The sequence below is a fragment of the Lampris incognitus genome, chromosome 14 (assembly GCF_029633865.1).
Source record: "Lampris incognitus isolate fLamInc1 chromosome 14, fLamInc1.hap2, whole genome shotgun sequence".
In the NCBI taxonomy this organism is placed as follows: domain Eukaryota; kingdom Metazoa; phylum Chordata; class Actinopteri; order Lampriformes; family Lampridae; genus Lampris; species Lampris incognitus.
Window position 1 is genome coordinate 45,479,493 of NC_079224.1, and position 18,443 is coordinate 45,497,935.

General features: G+C 41.2%; 1 protein-coding gene across 1 annotated transcript in view; it reads left to right on the forward strand.

Moving 5' to 3' along the window:
- Positions 1–18,443, forward strand: part of kcnq3 (potassium voltage-gated channel, KQT-like subfamily, member 3) — a 162,948-nt gene that overhangs the window by 137,113 nt on the left and 7,392 nt on the right. The window contains exons 6-10 of the mRNA XM_056292940.1: positions 1,588–1,698; positions 3,438–3,533; positions 4,523–4,617; positions 5,499–5,525; positions 11,892–12,094. Coding sequence (XP_056148915.1) covers positions 1,588–1,698; positions 3,438–3,533; positions 4,523–4,617; positions 5,499–5,525; positions 11,892–12,094 — 532 coding nt within the window. The remainder of the gene's footprint in view (positions 1–1,587; positions 1,699–3,437; positions 3,534–4,522; positions 4,618–5,498; positions 5,526–11,891; positions 12,095–18,443) is intronic.

Sequence of the window (18,443 nt, forward strand, 5' to 3'; positions counted from 1 at the left end):
ATCCAACTCAATTTGACTTAAGATATTAACGAGGTAGCACAACTCTTTCACACAGTGTATTCAGTATTCAGACTCTAAATGTTGATCAGAATCATGTTTAGTGGACATGTAGGTTTGCACTACATGGAATTTGACTCCGGTTTCGTGGCTCTCAGTGTACTTAACATAGAATAACAACACTACAATCTTCATATATATATACACAAGGATTGACTATATACAGGTGAAATAAGAGGTGATAAAGTGAATGGCGCAGAGAATATATCAGAGATGCTGAATTAGATGTTAGCAGGTTAATAAATGTTAATGTTAATAAATGTTATTTAAAGTATTCTGTCCAACTCTGTGCTCACTATGGTGGATTATTAAATTCTACACATGCACAACTTTCTGTGACTACATATACACACTATGGTGGATCAGTATAATCCTCATATGTATACTATGGTGGATCAGTGTATTCCTCATATGTACACTATAGTGGATCGGTATATTCCACATACTTGGATACCTTACCCGGCGTTGCCCAGGGAAAATGTTCTCACCAAAACAACCAACACGATCGGATCCTTATAAGTGATGATGAAATATAGGATAATTTATGATATGATTCAAGTGATAAACAAATGTTGAATAAATGAATCTTATTAACAAAAATAATCAAATGTCATAATTTTCAATCCATTCATCAAGCTTCTTTGCCAATGTGTGTATTAATCGCCGCAAATCTGCCACCGCCGCAAATTGCCACAAAATAAACTCAATTTCGCAAATAAATCATTTCATTTGGTTTTTGAAATACTTTTCAAACTGTGTGATCCTTGGAAAGTGCTGATTCTCATTGTAGAACAAAAAGACGGGTATCTTTATACCCGTCTTTTTGTTCTACAATGAGTATTTCTGGAGTTTTAGGCGAATATACAAACATACACTCTATTAGTATAAGATGTACACTATGGTGGATCAGTATATTCCTCATATGTACTCTATAGTGGATCAGTATATTCCTCATATGTACAGTATAGGGGATCAGTATATTCCTCATATGTACACTACGGTGGATCAGTATATTCCTAATATGTACACTATAGTGGATCAGTATATTCCTCATAGGTACACTATAGTGTATCAGTATATTCCTCATATGTACAATGTAGTGGATCAGTATATTCCTCATATGTACACTACGGTGGATCAGTATATTCTTCATATGTACACTACGGTGGATCAGTATATTCCTCATATGTACACTATAGTGGATCAGTATAGTCCTCATATGTACACTATAGTGGATCTGTACATTCCTCATATGTACACTATAGTGGATCAGTATATTCCTCACATGTACAATATAGTGGATCAGTATATTCCTCATATGCACACTGTAGTGGATCAGTATATTCCTTATATATTTACACTATATGGATCAATATATTCTTCATATGTACAGACAAACTCGAGGACAGAGCACAAATACCCCGAGTTCAGCTGCTGAATGTACTCCTATGTGTAATACTGATATAGTCTGTACACAGTACATGTAATAACATAACAATAAATGTAATAATTATTTTATCCTACTTGCAGATCACGCTGACCACCATTGGTTATGGAGACAAGACTCCAAAGACGTGGGCAGGGAGGCTGTTAGCTGGCACCTTCGCTCTGATCGGGGTTTCCTTCTTTGCTTTGCCTGCAGTGGGTACACTCTGCTGTCCTGTCCGCTGTCTGTCATTCATATGAAACACCATTTAGAAGACATCTGACAGAGACAGATGTTCTCAGATCAACATTTGATACGTCAACCATGGGCTAACCTTAACCCTGACCCTGTTTCTAATTTGACTGGATGAATGATGAGACAGCCCGCCCGGGACATCACCTCTAATGTCCATCTAAGAACATGTCTCATTTGCAGGAATCACAAGAGCCAATCAGATGTGTTGTTGCTGATATGCGATTGTGGAAATTGTTAATTTTACTAAGAATGTATGATAGAACTTTTGAAATCAGATTTTTATTATTATCATTTTATTTCTATGGGCATAAATCCCCACCTCAAAAATTACATTTGTAATGACACATTTTCCAAGATATTTAGATGTTAAGGTTACTTTTATTGGTTTTACAAAACATCTTAAGACCTACGGAAAGACCTTACATGATTAGGTTTTAGACTATTTGGAATTAGTAGAAGACAAGAATTTTAGCAGGAATTACTTTATGCAGTTCCAACAAATATATTACATTTTGGAATGGTTCAGTTTTAACAAGAAAGGTGAATTCCTAGAGAAAATGTGTGGGTGAGCCACAATTAAGTAATTAAGATGATATTACTTATCTAATTATAATAATATATTCTAATATATACATATAATTATAGTCATAAGATATTAATTATATCACAATTAAGTCAGCTTAATATGACAATCTAAATATATTAATATTCATTTCTATTGGGGAAAATGAATAACATTTTAGATTTTCAGGTATTAGGAATAGAAAAAAAATTAATCATCCGCACCTCGATCCATAAACACAGAGCTTCCATCTTCATCTCAAGGAGGTACCAGAGTATCAACTATGAAATTATGGAGAATTAGTGTGAGTGTACAGTATTGTTTGAGAGGATAATGATCTAGAGCAGTGGTTCTCAATCGGGTCCTCAGGTACCAGTAGCACTGCTGGTTCTCTCTTCTACCTGGTAGTTCATTACATTCACCTGTGGGTCCAGTTATTCCAGCCTCCAATAAATACTATGGCCATCTTAGAATACCAAATTAAAATCCTCACAGTATGGAAACATATAGTGTATTAAAAGTGACGGGATGTGTACTATTTTAACCGAAAAAACTAATATGAATAGACTGGACACTACTCCAGAAGAAAATGGCGACTTTTTGTGGTTACCATGGAGATACAGAAGACAGTTTCCGACCAGCCAAAATTTCTCAACTATGGCGGCGGAAATCGAAGTGACTGCAATTCAGCAGCCTTTCAAATATAAGTTTGTTGTACAAGGCTTGATTTGAATGTACATGAACAGCAATATGTACCCCTGAATACTACCATCTCTCCTTCTTCTTATCAAAAGAGAAGATAAAGATTGTATGAGCCATACCCACTTGCCATCTCTTCAGCCATGTACTGAGGATAGTACAATCGAAGTATGCTGCATACTAGGCACATTTTGATGGAATAATACTTACTAAGCAGTATTGTTAACATGCGGTATATACTATGACTGTGTAGTGCATAGCATAGTATTTGTACACAGTCCAGGCAGGTTTTACAGCAGGAACAACAGGTGATTGTAATGAACTGCCTGATTATATAGAAAACTAGCAGTATTGGTGGTACCTGAGGACCTGATGGAGCACCACTATTGTGGACAGTGGGTGCTGCCTATGTTGAATGCTTGTGGTTTGTTGAACCAGGGGATCCTGGGCTCCGGCTTGGCTCTGAAGGTCCAGGAGCAACACAGACAGAAGCACTTTGAGAAGCGCCGCCATCCGGCTGCTGGGCTCATCCAGGTACCATGCTAACCTCCGTTTGTCAGAACCACTGACAAACAATCCACCTTCAAATGTGAAAATAGTTCTACAACTTCATACTTCAGTAAAAGTACTGCTGCTTTACTGATGATTTAGAGTACAAGTAAGTGTTGATGAAGAAAATGCCTCAATTAAGAGAAAAATTAGGGGGGCGTCCGGGTAGCGTAGCGGTCTATTCCGTTGCCTACCGACACGGGGATCAGCAGTTCGAATCCCCGTGTTACCTCCGGCTTGGTCAGGCAACCCTGCAGACACGATTGGCCGTGTCTGCGGGTGGGAAGCCAGATGTGGGTATGTGTCGTGGTCGCTGCACTAGCGCCAACTCTGGTCAGTCGGGGCGGGGCGCCTGTTCGGGGGGGCGGGGAACTGGGGGGAATAGCGTGATCCTCCCATGCGCTACGTCCCCCTGGTGAAACTTCTCACTGTCAGGTGAAAAGAAGCGGCTGGTGACTCCACATGTATCAGAGGAGGCATGTGGTAGTCTGCAGCCCTCCCCGGATCGGCAGAGGGGGTGGAACAGCGACCGGGATGGCTCGGAAGAGTGGGCTGATTGGCCAGGTACAATTGGGGGAGAAAAAGGGGGGGGGGTCCAAAAAAAGAAGAAGATTAAAACACTATGCACCCTATCATTTTTCCTGGCGAAGTCCTACCAGACAGCAACCATTCACATGACATACACACCAACTACTAAAGTCTTCATGAGTTGGATGTTTGTGAGTTAGCTTTTGTGTTAAACGGCGTAAAAAAGCACGAGAACAAAACAGTTTATAAACAGTAAACAGCTTGTAAAGGCTGCAGGGTGGCCATAAACTCTGCTGCTCTGTAGCTGATGATGATTTTCCACATGCATACAGTGAAGCAAAAATCCACAAGGTCAAAAGTATTCCTTCAACCACAAGGGTGGAATCAGATTCTCTTGCTGGGTGGACAACATCTGACTATTGCTCTTCTTTCTGTCTTCTCTGAAGTCTGCCTGGCGATACTATGCCACCAATCCAATCAGGGAGGACCTTATTGCCACATGGAGATTCTATGAAACGGTCATCTCACTTCCCTGTTTCAGGTAAACACCAATCTAAACCCAACCAAAGCCTTCTACCACACATGATGTGCATGACTCACCACTTTCATTTCCCATAAGGTCATTTGATTTGAATTGTGTTGTTCTGCTTTATGTCCATATTTTTGCTTTGAACCATTTTTCTTTTGTTGTTTATTTTCCTTCTCCGGTTTGCATGGTTATCATTAACACGTGTTGGTCAGTGGTTTTCACGGAGACCCGGATGCCAGGAACCCAAACAGCTTCGTTTCCATGAGGTATAACTGTCATGTCAGCTGTTGCAGCTCCGACCAGCTTCACAAAAGCATTCCAGCAGCGAGAAAACCGGATCCTATTTATTCTCTATGGGCACCAAGTTCATCCCAATGCTGGACGGCTTTTGGGAAACTGGAGACTGTGTCGTGTCCACATGGTTGAAGTGTGTGATGAGTGCTTTTCAATGGTAGGAACGCATCAATCACCAAATGTCCTTATGCCTGTTTTACTTGGAGTAATTCCATAAGGAGATTGGAAAATGACCAATTTCTTCTCATAAATGTTTAAAATGGTTTGCAGAGCAACATTAAGTTGATCTTTTTTTTTTCAGGAATAGTGCATTACTGTAATTTCTTGGTTTATAAATTGATAACAGAGAAAAGCTCCTCTACTACTACAGCAAGACTTTCAGATATTCAATGATAAAATTGACATAATGTAAATAAAAAGGATATGTGGAGGACTGAAGTACAACTCTTGATTTGTATAACTGAAAGTGAAGAATACCGTAATTGTTTGACCCAACATGACTTGCCAGATTTGTCTTTTGGCTTTTAGGGATTACTGACGGGTGTTCAGGCCTGTAAGCTTGTTAACTTTGTTCTCTTCTCATCTCCCTGCATCCAAAGGAAGGATCATTTGGAGGGTATTGCAAGGTAGGTCCCTGTTCTCTGATCTGCAGTGGGGATAAATCACAGAGCTTGGCCCCGTAGTCCAGAATTCCTGATGGCGTTTTAATTAGTTCCATTCACTCAAGAGACTAATGAAGGTTTCCTAGAATAGAAGGTCCCCCCCCCCCAACTCCACTTTTAAATAACTTCCTGCATTAATTTACAACTCAAATAAATCTCAGGGCAAAGCGCCGGCTAACGGCCACAGGAAATCCGCATTTTGCCATAAACGACTCCCACAAGCCCCACTCGTTATTGGCCCTGCCTCTCAAATCAGACACTTCCAAGACATTCAGGCTCAGATTTTTGCACAGAGCTATTAGCCAGACCATTAGTCACCATTCAATTAGAAACGGCAGATTAGGTGAATGGGGTAAATGGGAGTCGAGACGGTGTCCTTTAGTTTGGGTGGTCCTTTTTTTCCCTCTTCATCATGCTAAAAGGTTTTAATGTTCCTCTTTGAAAATAAAAAGCGTCATTTTGGACATAATGACGGGTGACTGATCTGTGATGGAGACTCAGTTCTTCCATATGTGGTGTCACTGATCCGTCACGATCGATTCAATAACCTGTGGGGCATACAGGAGCTAATCACTGATCACTGCATAGATAACTATACTTCTTTCTTTAGTTCCACCAAATTTACCCATCAGGCATTGGGGTGATGTCTCTATCCAGCATGACTTCACATTCCTGTTTAAGCACTCCCATTGGCTGTTTCAGTCCATATGAAAACCGACAGCAGAAATCATCACATTACTATAAAAAATAAATTAAATAAAATATCCAGCGCTTTACCTGTGCCACCATCCATAGGGTTGGTGGTTGTGTCTGGAAGGGCATCCGATGTAACACTTTGCGAAATCAGTACACGGACCGACAAGACTGCCATCACTGTTGTGCCCTCACAGGGTACGGATGGAAACCATCAAATCTGCTGTGGCGACCCCTGGGAAATGGGGAACAAGCCAAAAGAAGAAGAAACGTGTTGGGAATGCTATAGAAATACTAAAATGTTTGTTTACAAATGCCAGAAGAAAATAAAATGATAAAAAACAAATACTATAGTAATTTGTATAGTACCAGCTATATTATTAGTAATGTGATAAACACACTTATGACTTTTTATAGTTTTACTATAGTTGACTTTCAAATGTGACAATCCAAGAAAATGCGATCACTTGGTTCCTTTAGTAGTAATGGATGTTTGTTAGCCGGTACGGTCGTACAGCGGTTAGCGCGGTCGCCTCAAAGCAAGAAGGTCCTGGGTTCGAGCCCCAGGGTAGTCCAATCTTGGGGGTTCGTCCCGGGTCGTCCTCTGTGTGGGGTTTGCATGTTCTCCCGTGTCTGTGGGTTTCCTCCGGGAGCTCCAGTTTCCTCCCACAGTCCAAAGACAAGTAGGTCAGGTGAATCGGCCGTACTAAACTGCCCCTAGGTGTGAATGTGTGTGTGTGTGTGTGTGTGTGCGTCAGCCCTGTGATGGCCTGGCGGCCTGTCCAGGGTGTCTCCCCTCATGCCGCCCAGTGACTGCTGGGAAAGGCTCCAGCATCCCTGCGACCCTAATTGGGATAAGTGGCTTGGATAATGGATGTTTGTTAGCAGGTTTATTAAACTAAAGGTGTCCCCGCAGAATGAACAAAGGGTCTTCTCCTCATTTCAACTACAACCAAAAACAGAAGAAAACCCAGTTTGCTGAACAGAAAAACACAGACATCAGTATTTGTGTGTACTAAAACACACTGCTGTCCTGTATCGTCTGCCGTTACAGCATAAATACAGAGAATACTATCTATCGTTACACCGGCAACCGGTTATTATCAGAAATTGACTTTACATTGATTTCTAAAACATTTTCCATCTCATTTTGAAAGACGGGCACCTTCATAACCTGACTGCCTCCTGACCACACAGTCGCCATTTGTTTTAATGTCTTGCCATCATTTTGTTACCAATGAATGTATTGCTCAAATGGTGGGATTCAGTCTGGTTTAAAGTCTTTTAATGAGTTTTCTGGTGTTATTTAGCCGTGGTTTCAGCTCGACACCCTGCTGTTTTTGAGGATTGGGGATTTGAGATGGCAGCGGTGGCAGTTTTGCGGTCACATTAAGCTGCAGTCGATAAATGACGGTCAAACGTTAACGTATCAGGTGCTTTTAAATCTAAAGTTTTTTGAAAAATAACTTTGAACAGTAGGAGTTTGTCTTGCTGGGCTGCTAACAAGGACACGGTTATGACATCTTTTAACAGGGGAAAAAAACAACTATGTGTCTGAGAATACCAGTAACTAAGGAAGAGCAGACATTTTCCGTTTCCATCCAAATGTCAAGCAGATTCTAAACCAACTTTTCTAAAGGGAGGGAGGAAGCATTGAGCCAGTTATATGGGGGGATGATGAGGTGGGCAGATGGAGAGAACCAGGTTGGGAATTTTGTCAGGACACCGGGGACCCCCTACCCTATGTGATAAGTGCCACGGGATCTTTAATGACCACATTGAGTCAGGACCTCGGTTTAACATCTCATCCGAAGGACAGCATCTCCTGCAGCACAGTGTCCCAGTCACTGCACTGGGATTTGACATGTTGTTTTTATTAGGACCAGAGGGAAGACTGTCCCCTACTGGCCCATCAACACCACTTCCAGCAGCAACTCAGTTTTCCCGGGAGGTCTCCCAGCCAAGTACTAGCCAAGCCCACACCTGCTTAGTTTCTGTCATTTGGCAGAGTCAGGGTACAAGTTGGTATGGCTGCCGGCCTGCTTTTCTCATACTTTATAATGTGTATCAAAATACTTTGATGGAAACTTGCTATGGATATTGTTGAAATTTTTACTTTTATATTCTCTATATCTCCATTGGGACATATATTGTACAGTCTGGACAGAGTGAAATCACTTCCAGTTTGTAGCCTTAAAGGTCAAGGGTCCAGAAAACACAGTTTTCACTCTTCTATCTCTTTTTCCTTTCTCTATTATCTCTTCTTCGGCTGTCTTTCCACGAGCCTCTGTCTGTATTTTGAAGCCGGGCTCCATGTGGAGACCTTCAGGGTCCTGACAGACCCTCACCAGCAGTGTGGCAGCTCATATGTTCTGCCCCAGTGCCCCGCTAATCCACCTGCACCACCCAGAGTCACATTACTGCCCCGAAACACTACCTGGCAGCATTTTACCCCCCAAAAACGCCCACTCCTGCAGCCGATACTGAGAGCGAAAGACAGAAAGAGAGGTGGAAAGAGGGAGAAAGTCAAAACAAGACAGAAAGAAAAAAACAAAGAAAAAAAGAAAGACAAGAAAGAAAGAAAGAAAGAAAAGAAAGACAAGAAAGAGAAAGAAAGAAAGAAGAGAAAATGAAAGAAAGAAAGAAGAGAAAATGAAAGAAAGAAAGAAGAATAAATATAGAAAGAAAGCAAAAAGAAAGAAAGAAACAAACAAAGAAAGAAGAATAAATATAGAAAGAAAGAAACAAAGAAAGAAGAATAAATATAGAAAGAAAGCAAAAAAGAAAGAAAGAGAAAGAAAGAACGAAGAGAAAAAGAAAGAAAGAAAGAAGAATAAAGAAAGAAAGAAAGAAAGAAGAATAAATATAGAAAGAAAGCAAAAAGAAAGAAAGAGAGAGAGAGAGAGAGAAAGAAAGAAAGAAAGAAAGAAAGAAAGAAAGACAGCAGCCATATGGTCAGGTTGGGAATCAGTGGTCTGGCCCAGTCTGCAGCTGGAGACGGTCCAGACCTGCTGGGCCTCCCTACAGACAGCAGCAGTGCTTATGTAGAACAGCAGAATGGGGGGTGTTAGTGTGTGTGTATGTGTGTGTGTGTGTGTGTGTTTGGGGTGTTATCTCTTAAACCAACAGCCACATCTCCGTGTTATTCCACAATATTACACTGCTCAGCATGTCCTCTGTTACCTCCGTTTTCCAGCGCTATCACGCCGTTTCTTTGGATCTGCTATGAAAGAGAATGACATAACTAGTAGTAGATTGTGTGTGTGTGTGTGTGTGTGTGTGAGAGAGAGAGAGAGGAGAGAGAGAGGAGAGAGAGAGAGTGTCTCGGGGAAGGTAGCGCGGTGGGAGTTAAGAATCTTTTCTTTGTGCCCTCCTGTTGTGTCTCCTCGTTTACCGATAATCACGTCTAATTGTCCGGTCTTTATTCGGTCGGAGGAGCGTTCAGAGTGTCCTGTTCTCTGCTGTGTCTGCATCTGCGGCGCTCACAGCACACATACAGGAGAGCACATAGAGGAGAGCACATAGAGGGGAGCACATAGAAGAGAGCACATAGAGGAGCATATTGTCAGGCGGCTGTGGGAGCAAAGGAGCTGAGAGAACTCCACGTTTCACAGACCTCGCCCGGGTTGTTGTCGTCTCCTCTTTCCACCATTACCCCCTCCCTCCCCCTCCTCTCTCCGCCTCTTCCAAGGTAAACAGAAGTGACATTTTATCCAGGGGACTCTCGGATTGTCAGTCTTTTGACAATAAAAAAAGACGCTAATCTCCTCGGAGCTCTCTTTACAGCACATAGTAGGATGCTGAAGGTGGGACTAGGAAGAGGTGGTGGTAGGGATTTGAAGGAGGGTGAATGGGTGGGGGTTCTTAGTGAGACGTTGGCATCATCAAACTGCTTCAGGATCTGGAGGTAACAAGGAAAACGGTGTCCAATAAAAGTATACATTCGTGACGGTAGCCGCCAGTAGACCACCATGGTCTCAAACGCCACATTAAAATCCCAGGTTAGAATGAAGCTCAGTGTGATATTGCTTCACCTCGCTTAAACCTCTTCCCTTTCACTTTCAACTGCTCTGTCTAAATTCAACACAAAATGACCCAAAAATACTCTTTAAATATAATAATAATAATAATAATAGTAATATTAATGAATAACTTCATCTATATATAGCACTTTTCTGAAACAATGTTACTAAGTGCTTCACAAAAAAAAAAAAACAAGGCAAAAATAAGAGTAAAACCAAATAAGAGTAAAAATAAAAAGAATATCAAACATTTGTCGAAGCTTTCATAAAAAGAAAAGTTTTAAGACGAGATTTAAAAGAAGCTAGAGACTTGGTTTGTCTTAGTTTAACAGGAAGAGAGTTCCATAGTGTGGGGGCTCTAACAGCAAAAGCCCCATCACCCTTTGTAATAAACCGAGACCTGGGAATAACCAATAGGCAGCAGGGCTCCATCTTCAGAGCTTAATGGTCAAGGGGCATATACCAGGTCAATAAATCACAAATGTATGTAGGAGCAAGACCGTTTAAAGCCTTAAAAGTGAGCAATACATTTTTAAAATCAATTCGAAAAATAACAGGGAGCCAGTGTAGGGAGCACAGGAGCGATATGGTCATGCCTCCTTGTCCCGGTAATGAGTCGAGCAGTGAAGTTTTGTACCAACTCCAAGCTAAAAGTGCATTACAACAGTCAAACCGAGAAATAGATAGAAGCATATACAACTTTTTGCAGATCAGCAATTGATAAAAAATGACCTAATTTTGGAGAGTACCTTGACTGAACAACATTTTTAATTTGATTATCAAAACTGAGGTTAGCGTCGAATATCACCCCAAGATTTCTAGCAACCTGCTTAAGACTACCTGACAGACCACCAAGATTAGTAACAAAAGGGCTGATGGAATTTCCGGGACCGAACAGAATGACCTCAGACTTATCATCATTAAATTTGAGAAAAAATTTGGACATCCAGGATTTAAAGTCAGTGAGGCAAGCTATGAGGTTTGCTAGGGCACTAGGATCTGTGAGTTTTAGTGGCATGTATAACTGAGTGTCGTCAGCATAAAAATGGTACAGCACATCGTAATTTTGAATGACCTGGCCAAGGAGCACAATGTATATAGCAGGATAAGGGGGCCAAGAACTGAGCCTTGAGGGAGCCCACAACTCAACTCAGCCACCAAGGAGGTAGCGTTACCCAGAACAACAGTGTGTTGGTTACCTCACCAACAATCCGTTGGTGAGGTAACAGCGTAATAAACTAAGACCCAAGCCCTTGATACCAACCCAAGTCTCTAAGCCATGTAAGAGGATGTTGAAATCGACCGTGTCAAAGGCAGCACTTCAGTGTAAAATAACTAAAATCAAACAGTTGCTATGAAGTGCTCTAAAACCAGACTGGAAACTATTAAAAACAGTATTAACATCTCATCCAAAGGATGACACTGTCTGTGGGCTAAGAAAATCTTTCCAGCAATATCTTGAAATAAGTATTACGAGACAAGTCAAAACAAGTCAAAATACCTTGATAACCTTGTCTTTTCTTTTTTTAAAGTGAACTCCTTTAACTTCAGCAATGATCCAAGTCTGAATACAGTTGATCCTGTCTCCTCTCTCCCTTTTTCTTTCTCATTTCAGTCAAAAGCTGACTTTACTTGAGCGTGTTCGTCTGCCCAACACACGGCCGGCAGCCGCGGCAGCCAAGAAGCCATCTGCGGCTAACTCGGAGTTCATTGAGGAGAGCCCCTCTAAGGACCCAAAACCGGCCGGCTTCAGTAACCGCGAACGCTTCCGTACTGCCTTCCGCATGAAGGCCTACACACTCCGCCAGAGCTCTGAAGGTAACAGGGGAATGGCTACATATCCCTCTTAAGTTATGTATTGTTATCAGATAACTCGTTTCCTCCCCACATTTTATAGAACGCACAGAAATTAATGTGTGATGCTAATAATGCTTATTCATCTAGTTTTGGACAACAACAATAGCCTCATGAAGCCAGCCTAAATCTTGCATGCTCAGTTTTCACTATACGAGCTTTTAGTCAGGAAAGCATCTGTTTACATTTGATTGTGCCCAGCAGCTGGAAGCCAGACCAATCAGTGAACTAAGAGGAGTAGTTTAGATGATGAAGAAGATAAACAGCTCCATATTTTTAAAACGATGGTTATGCTAGGAGATGTAGGCGCTGATGCTGCTTTAGAATTAGTTTTATCAAATATATTAACAAAGACAAGAGGAACCATGTACAGACATAATGACTAGCTACATGGACTAAGCTGCAGGCAGTAGCGGTGTTTACTAGAAGACCAGTGTGTGAAATGTGGCGCTTCAGTTCTATGTGATGGCATTTGTGGCTCTGATTGATTAGGGGCCGATCCAATCAACTACAAAGTAACTTTGGTCAATTCCCAATGAGGATGCTCCGAAAACAAACAAAGGCCTTTGAGCCTTACCAGACCACAATGAGTTAAGTAAAGGCTAAATCAACAACTGTGTCATCTTAAAAACGTTCATCATTAAAAGTCAACTTTTAAAAAGACTATATATAATTTTTTACCTCCGTGCTGACCTCTATTGTTCATCCATGTGAATAACAACTACAAACTAAAAGAGTGCATTGAGTATGAGTAGAGTGGCGATCCCCCACCAGGCGTATCTCCTCTTCTCTGGTGCTCGACATTGGTGACAACCCACCCCTTTTTTGCCTACTGGGAGAAGGAAAAATACGGAGGTACTGCCCACGTAACTCCCCTTCTCCAGTGTTCGGACTTAGGGGAAAAACCAGCTGAGAAGTTAGCACTCAATTACGGTATAAAACAGGTTTTTCAATGGTTTTGAATCACCACAATCACGAGAGGTCCTTGATCATACAGTCATAACTGTGCACAGAAATAATTAGGGTGACAGGCTCAGTATTATAAGAGATTAGCAGTGGACAGATACACGTACACACGGTCAGAAAAACCATTGTTTTTCCTAAAATTGTAAGACTTTTGCACAGTGTCCCAAGTCAATTGACTCGGAAATATGGAAAAAAAATGTTATACACAGCGCTGAAGCTAAAAAATCTACCGAATAAAAATGTTTTGCCTGTCAGTTTGTGGATGCGCAGCCTCCTAGGTGGACCCTCGCACGAATGCAACCAAGTCTAATATGAACTTGCACTTTCCAAAAAGATAAGGTTTGCTATGCAAACATTCTGGTCTAAGCCTAACCCTGTCTTTATTTTCATCTCTATGTATACAGTGAGCGTGTATGTTTGTATGTTCGCTTAAAACTCCAAAAATACTCATTGTAGAACAAAAACAAAAATATCTTTAGAATCAGCACTTTCCAAGGATTGCACAGTTCGAAAAATATTTTAAAAAACCAAGTAAAAATTTTGATTTGCGAAATTGCATTTATTTTGTGCTTTGCGGTGATTAATACACACATTGGCAAAGAAGCATGATGAATGGATTGAAAATTATGACATTTGATAATTTTTGTTAATAAGATTTGTTGATTTGCCATTCGTTTATCACATGTATCATATATATTATCCTATATTTTATCATCGATTATATCGTAAAGATCAGATCGTGTTGGTTGTTTTGGTGAGAACATTTTCCCCGGGCAACGCCGGGTACCTCTGTTCGTAATATAATAAAGCTGGGTAAACCGTGTAAACTCACGTATGCGCGACTCACATCTACGGTCGACTCCGATTGGGCAGTGAAAAGAATATGCAAAACTTCCTGCTTTGACTGCAAACTACAGGAAGTAGTTCTTTTATAACGTTCACATTTTTTGGATTATCAAAATTCTTTTAATAACTTTTGATCATGTGACTGCCCAATCGGAGTCAACTGTAGATGCGAGTCACACATGCGGTTTGCACAGCTTTATTATATTATGAAAATAAAGACAGCGGTTCCTCCGGTTCTCCTGTGCTGCGATCAGCAGTGAATGATTTGCTGACTTAAGAAATATGACCGACTTCTCATTTACTTTGAAGACTCGTACCCGAGTACGTAATGTTTTGACACTGTCACTGCCCGATCTAAGTCAACCATGTGCATGCATGACTCACATGTACGCTTGACTCAGATTGACAGGTCAAGCGAGCTAAATGAAAAGAGGGAGCAGTAGTAGTGAGAACAAACGTTTATCAAAGGTTTTTAATCACCGCAACCATGAGGTTCTTTTCTTTCTTTTTTTTAATAATTGGTTTTAATTGGCGAAAAGCATAAGCAAATGATGAACACAATACCAGGTTTAGAGGTCAGCATTTTACATATTTCCTTTTCCCCACCCACCCTTCCACCCTACCCAACCCCTGCAGTACAATAACACACACAGCAAAAAATAAAAATAAAAAAAGGAAAGACAGTGATAACCAATTAAAACTAATACAATAACACTAATAATGGAGTGAGTAAGTAAATGGCCAGGGAAAAAAGCGGAAGAGAAAAATAAATGAATAATAATAAAACAAATTAAAGTAAAACAAAAATGAAAAAAAACAACCTCTGCTTCAACTTATTTATATTTAGCCATAAGGTTAAGAAGTACATTAATCAGGGGTCCCTTACAGGCCGATAATATCATGTAAAAACAAAGGCAATCAGTCAGTAGGAAGAACAGATAAGCTAATAAAATATGAGACAAAGGGTTGCCACTTTTTTTAGAATGTGCTCATTAAACCATCTATGTGTAAACGTTATCTCTTCTAGATGCAAAAACGACATCACAGCTCTCAGCCAAGCAGAGAATGGGGGGTGGGGTAGGCAATTTCCAGGTTAGGAGTATTCTTTGCCTGGCTAGAAGTTTTGCAAAAGCAATCATGTCAACCTCGAATTGTAAGGGAGGGGCTCCACAGGCACCCCAAAAATGGCCAGTAATGGGCAAGGCTGTAAATTGTTATTCAACAGCATAAAGAATACATCAAAAATCAAAGACCAATATGTTCCAACATATGTGAGAGGTCTGCCTGTAGACTGCTGCAATGGTCACATTTGGGATTGGAATCAGGGTAAATTTCATGCAGTTCGGATTTACTGAAGTGGGCTCTCTCCGCCACCTTTAGCTGAATAAAACTGAGTTGAGCACAGGATGATGAATCACCCTATCTTTTTAAATTTATTTCTGATTTTTCCCTTTTTTCTCCCAATTTAGTGGCCCATCGATCCCTATTTTAATCCAAACACCCACCCTCATACTGCATGCGTTCGCCAACTGCATCTCTCCGGCTGGCAGTCTCGAAGGAGACCGCCTCCCCACTTTCGTGACAAGGTGACTCCAGGCCGAACCACTGCTTTTTCCGACACACACAGAGACGCATTCACGTGACGAACACAAGCCGACTCCGCCCCCCTCCTGAAGACAGCGTTGCCAATGATTGCTGCTTCATCGAGTCCGGCCATAGTCGGATCTGACGAGACCGGGGCACGAACCCCTGTCCCCAGTGGGCAACTGCATCGACACAAAGCCAATGCTTAGACCGCTACACCACCGCGGACTGGGAATTCATCCTATCTAATGCCAGTTCCCACCAGTCCTCTGCCAGTTCCGTTTCAAGTTTCCCCCACCCATTTGGACTGTGTCACTGTTCAAAGACATGGTGTTTTGATAAATTTCAGATATAAACCCCCCCCTGAGTAGGACACAGCTTAAAAAGGTTCTCCCATAATGGTTTTTGAGGGGGCCTGGGAAAGGAATCAAACTTTGTACGTACGAAGTAATGGACCTGAATATAATGGAACAAATTCGAACATGGCAGGTGGAATTTAAGACAAAGAGTCAAAGCTAGAAAAAAAATCACCATCATAGAAGTCTTTGAAACAATTGATACCTAATCTGCTCCAGGGTTTATAGGTTGAGTTCAAAATGGAGGCAGTAATTAAGTGATTATTGCTAAAGGCCCAAGACTCGACGCTGAGGAAAACTTAAAATGATGGCGGAACTGTATCCACATCTTTAAAGTGGACAGCACCGAAGGGTTTGAGGAGTGGCAGGAGATATACAGAGAGAAGAATAAGCCAGTGCAGACAGTGTGCCTGTAGGCTACACCAATTAGTCACAGGGGTCTTTAACCAGTAAATACATTTTTATATGTTTGCAGCCCAGTAATGGCACATAAAATTAGGGAGCACGAGGCTGCCACAGTTCTTCGGTCTCTGTAAAATGGCTTTACCGATTCTAGGAACCTTTCTCCCGCGAATAAATGTAGTGAATTGCCTGATCTAATGTGCAAAAATGAGAAGGCATTGGAAAAACATACAGAAACTTGAGTAAACTGTACATCTTAATGCATTGCACTTTTCAGGAAAGTAAAAGGGGTAGTCTGCTCCAATGCTGAAAGTCTGACTTCATGTTGGCTACTAGTGAGGCAAAGTTTGCTTCAAAAAGGGAGGGTAGTGTGCGGGTATTCTTGACACCAGGTTATTTAAAGGCTGGCATTGACAGATGAAAAGGAATTGAGGATTGTTTGATTTTTTTGAGCCAAAGTATTGATTGGGAAACATTCACTTTTCTGAAAATTTAGTTTGTAACCTGAAAATGATCCAAAGTCTCATAGGATAGATTTAATTGGGGGACGGAAGACACAGGGTTAAAACGGAGGCAGTAATTAAGTGATTATTGCTAAAGGCCCAAGACTCGACGCTGAGGAAAACTTAAAATGATGGCGGAACTGTATCCACATCTTTAAAGTGGACAGCACCGAAGGGTTTGAGGAGTGGCAGGAGATATACAGAGAGAAGAATAAGCCAGTGCAGACAGTGTGCCTGTAGGCTACACCAATTAGTCACAGGGGTCTTTAACCAGTAAATACATTTTTATATGTTTGCAGCCCAGTAATGGCACATAAAATTAGGGAGCACGAGGCTGCCACAGTTCTTCGGTCTCTGTAAAATGGCTTTACCGATTCTAGGAACCTTTCTCCCGCGAATAAATGTAGTGAATTGCCTGATCTAATGTGCAAAAATGAGAAGGCATTGGAAAAACATACAGAAACTTGAGTAAACTGTACATCTTAATGCATTGCACTTTTCAGGAAAGTAAAAGGGGTAGTCTGCTCCAATGCTGAAAGTCTGACTTCATGTTGGCTACTAGTGAGGCAAAGTTTGCTTCAAAAAGGGAGGGTAGTGTGCGGGTATTCTTGACACCAGGTTATTTAAAGGCTGGCATTGACAGATGAAAAGGAATTGAGGATTGTTTGATTTTTTTGAGCCAAAGTATTGATTGGGAAACATTCACTTTTCTGAAAATTTAGTTTGTAACCTGAAAATGATCCAAAGTCTCATAGGATAGATTTAATTGGGGGACGGAAGACACAGGGTTTGTTATAAAGAGTGAAAGATCATACCCTATCCTACCCCTAAGACTATAGTGCATGATACCTTGAAAATGGGGTTAGGCCTTGCTCGCTATAGAGGATGGTTCAATTGCTATAGCGAAGCATAGCGGGGATAATGGGCATCCTTAACATGTCCCCCCTAGATAGTGGAAAGTATGAGGAGTGTATAGAGTTGGTAAGCATGGTAAATCTATTAAATAAGTTTGCAACCAAATCCAAATTTCTGTAAAACTGTAAATAAATACTCCCGCTCTACACAAAAGCCTTCTCAACAGCTATGGAGACAATGACCTGAAGAGGGAGAGAAGAGCTAGAAGTATGGATGACATCTAAAAGTCTTCTGATATTGAAAAGTGAACGCTGATCCCTAATGAAGCCAATCTTATCCTCGGAAATAATCTGAGGAAGAATGTCCTCAAGGCATCTGGCTATCTCCTTAGCAATAACTTTACTTTCTGTGTTAAGCATGAAATTGCCCACGAGAGGTTCTTGATCATACAGTCATAACTGTGCACAAAAAATATTAGGCTGATAGGCCCAGTAGTATGCGAGATTAGCTGAGAACATATCTCTCTCTCTCTCTCTCTCTCTCTCTCTCTCTCTCTCTCTCTCTCTCTCTCTCTCTCTCTCTCTCTCTCTCTCTCTCTCTCTCTCTCTCTCTCTCTCTCTCTCTCTCTCTCTCTCTCTCTCTCTCTCTCTCTCTCTCTCTCTCTCTCTCTCTCACACACACACACACACACACACACACACACACACACACACACACACACACACACACACACAACACCAAACTGAATATCCCCTCCAGACTGCTGCCTGGCAGACATAATGACAATAGATTAGTCAAGCA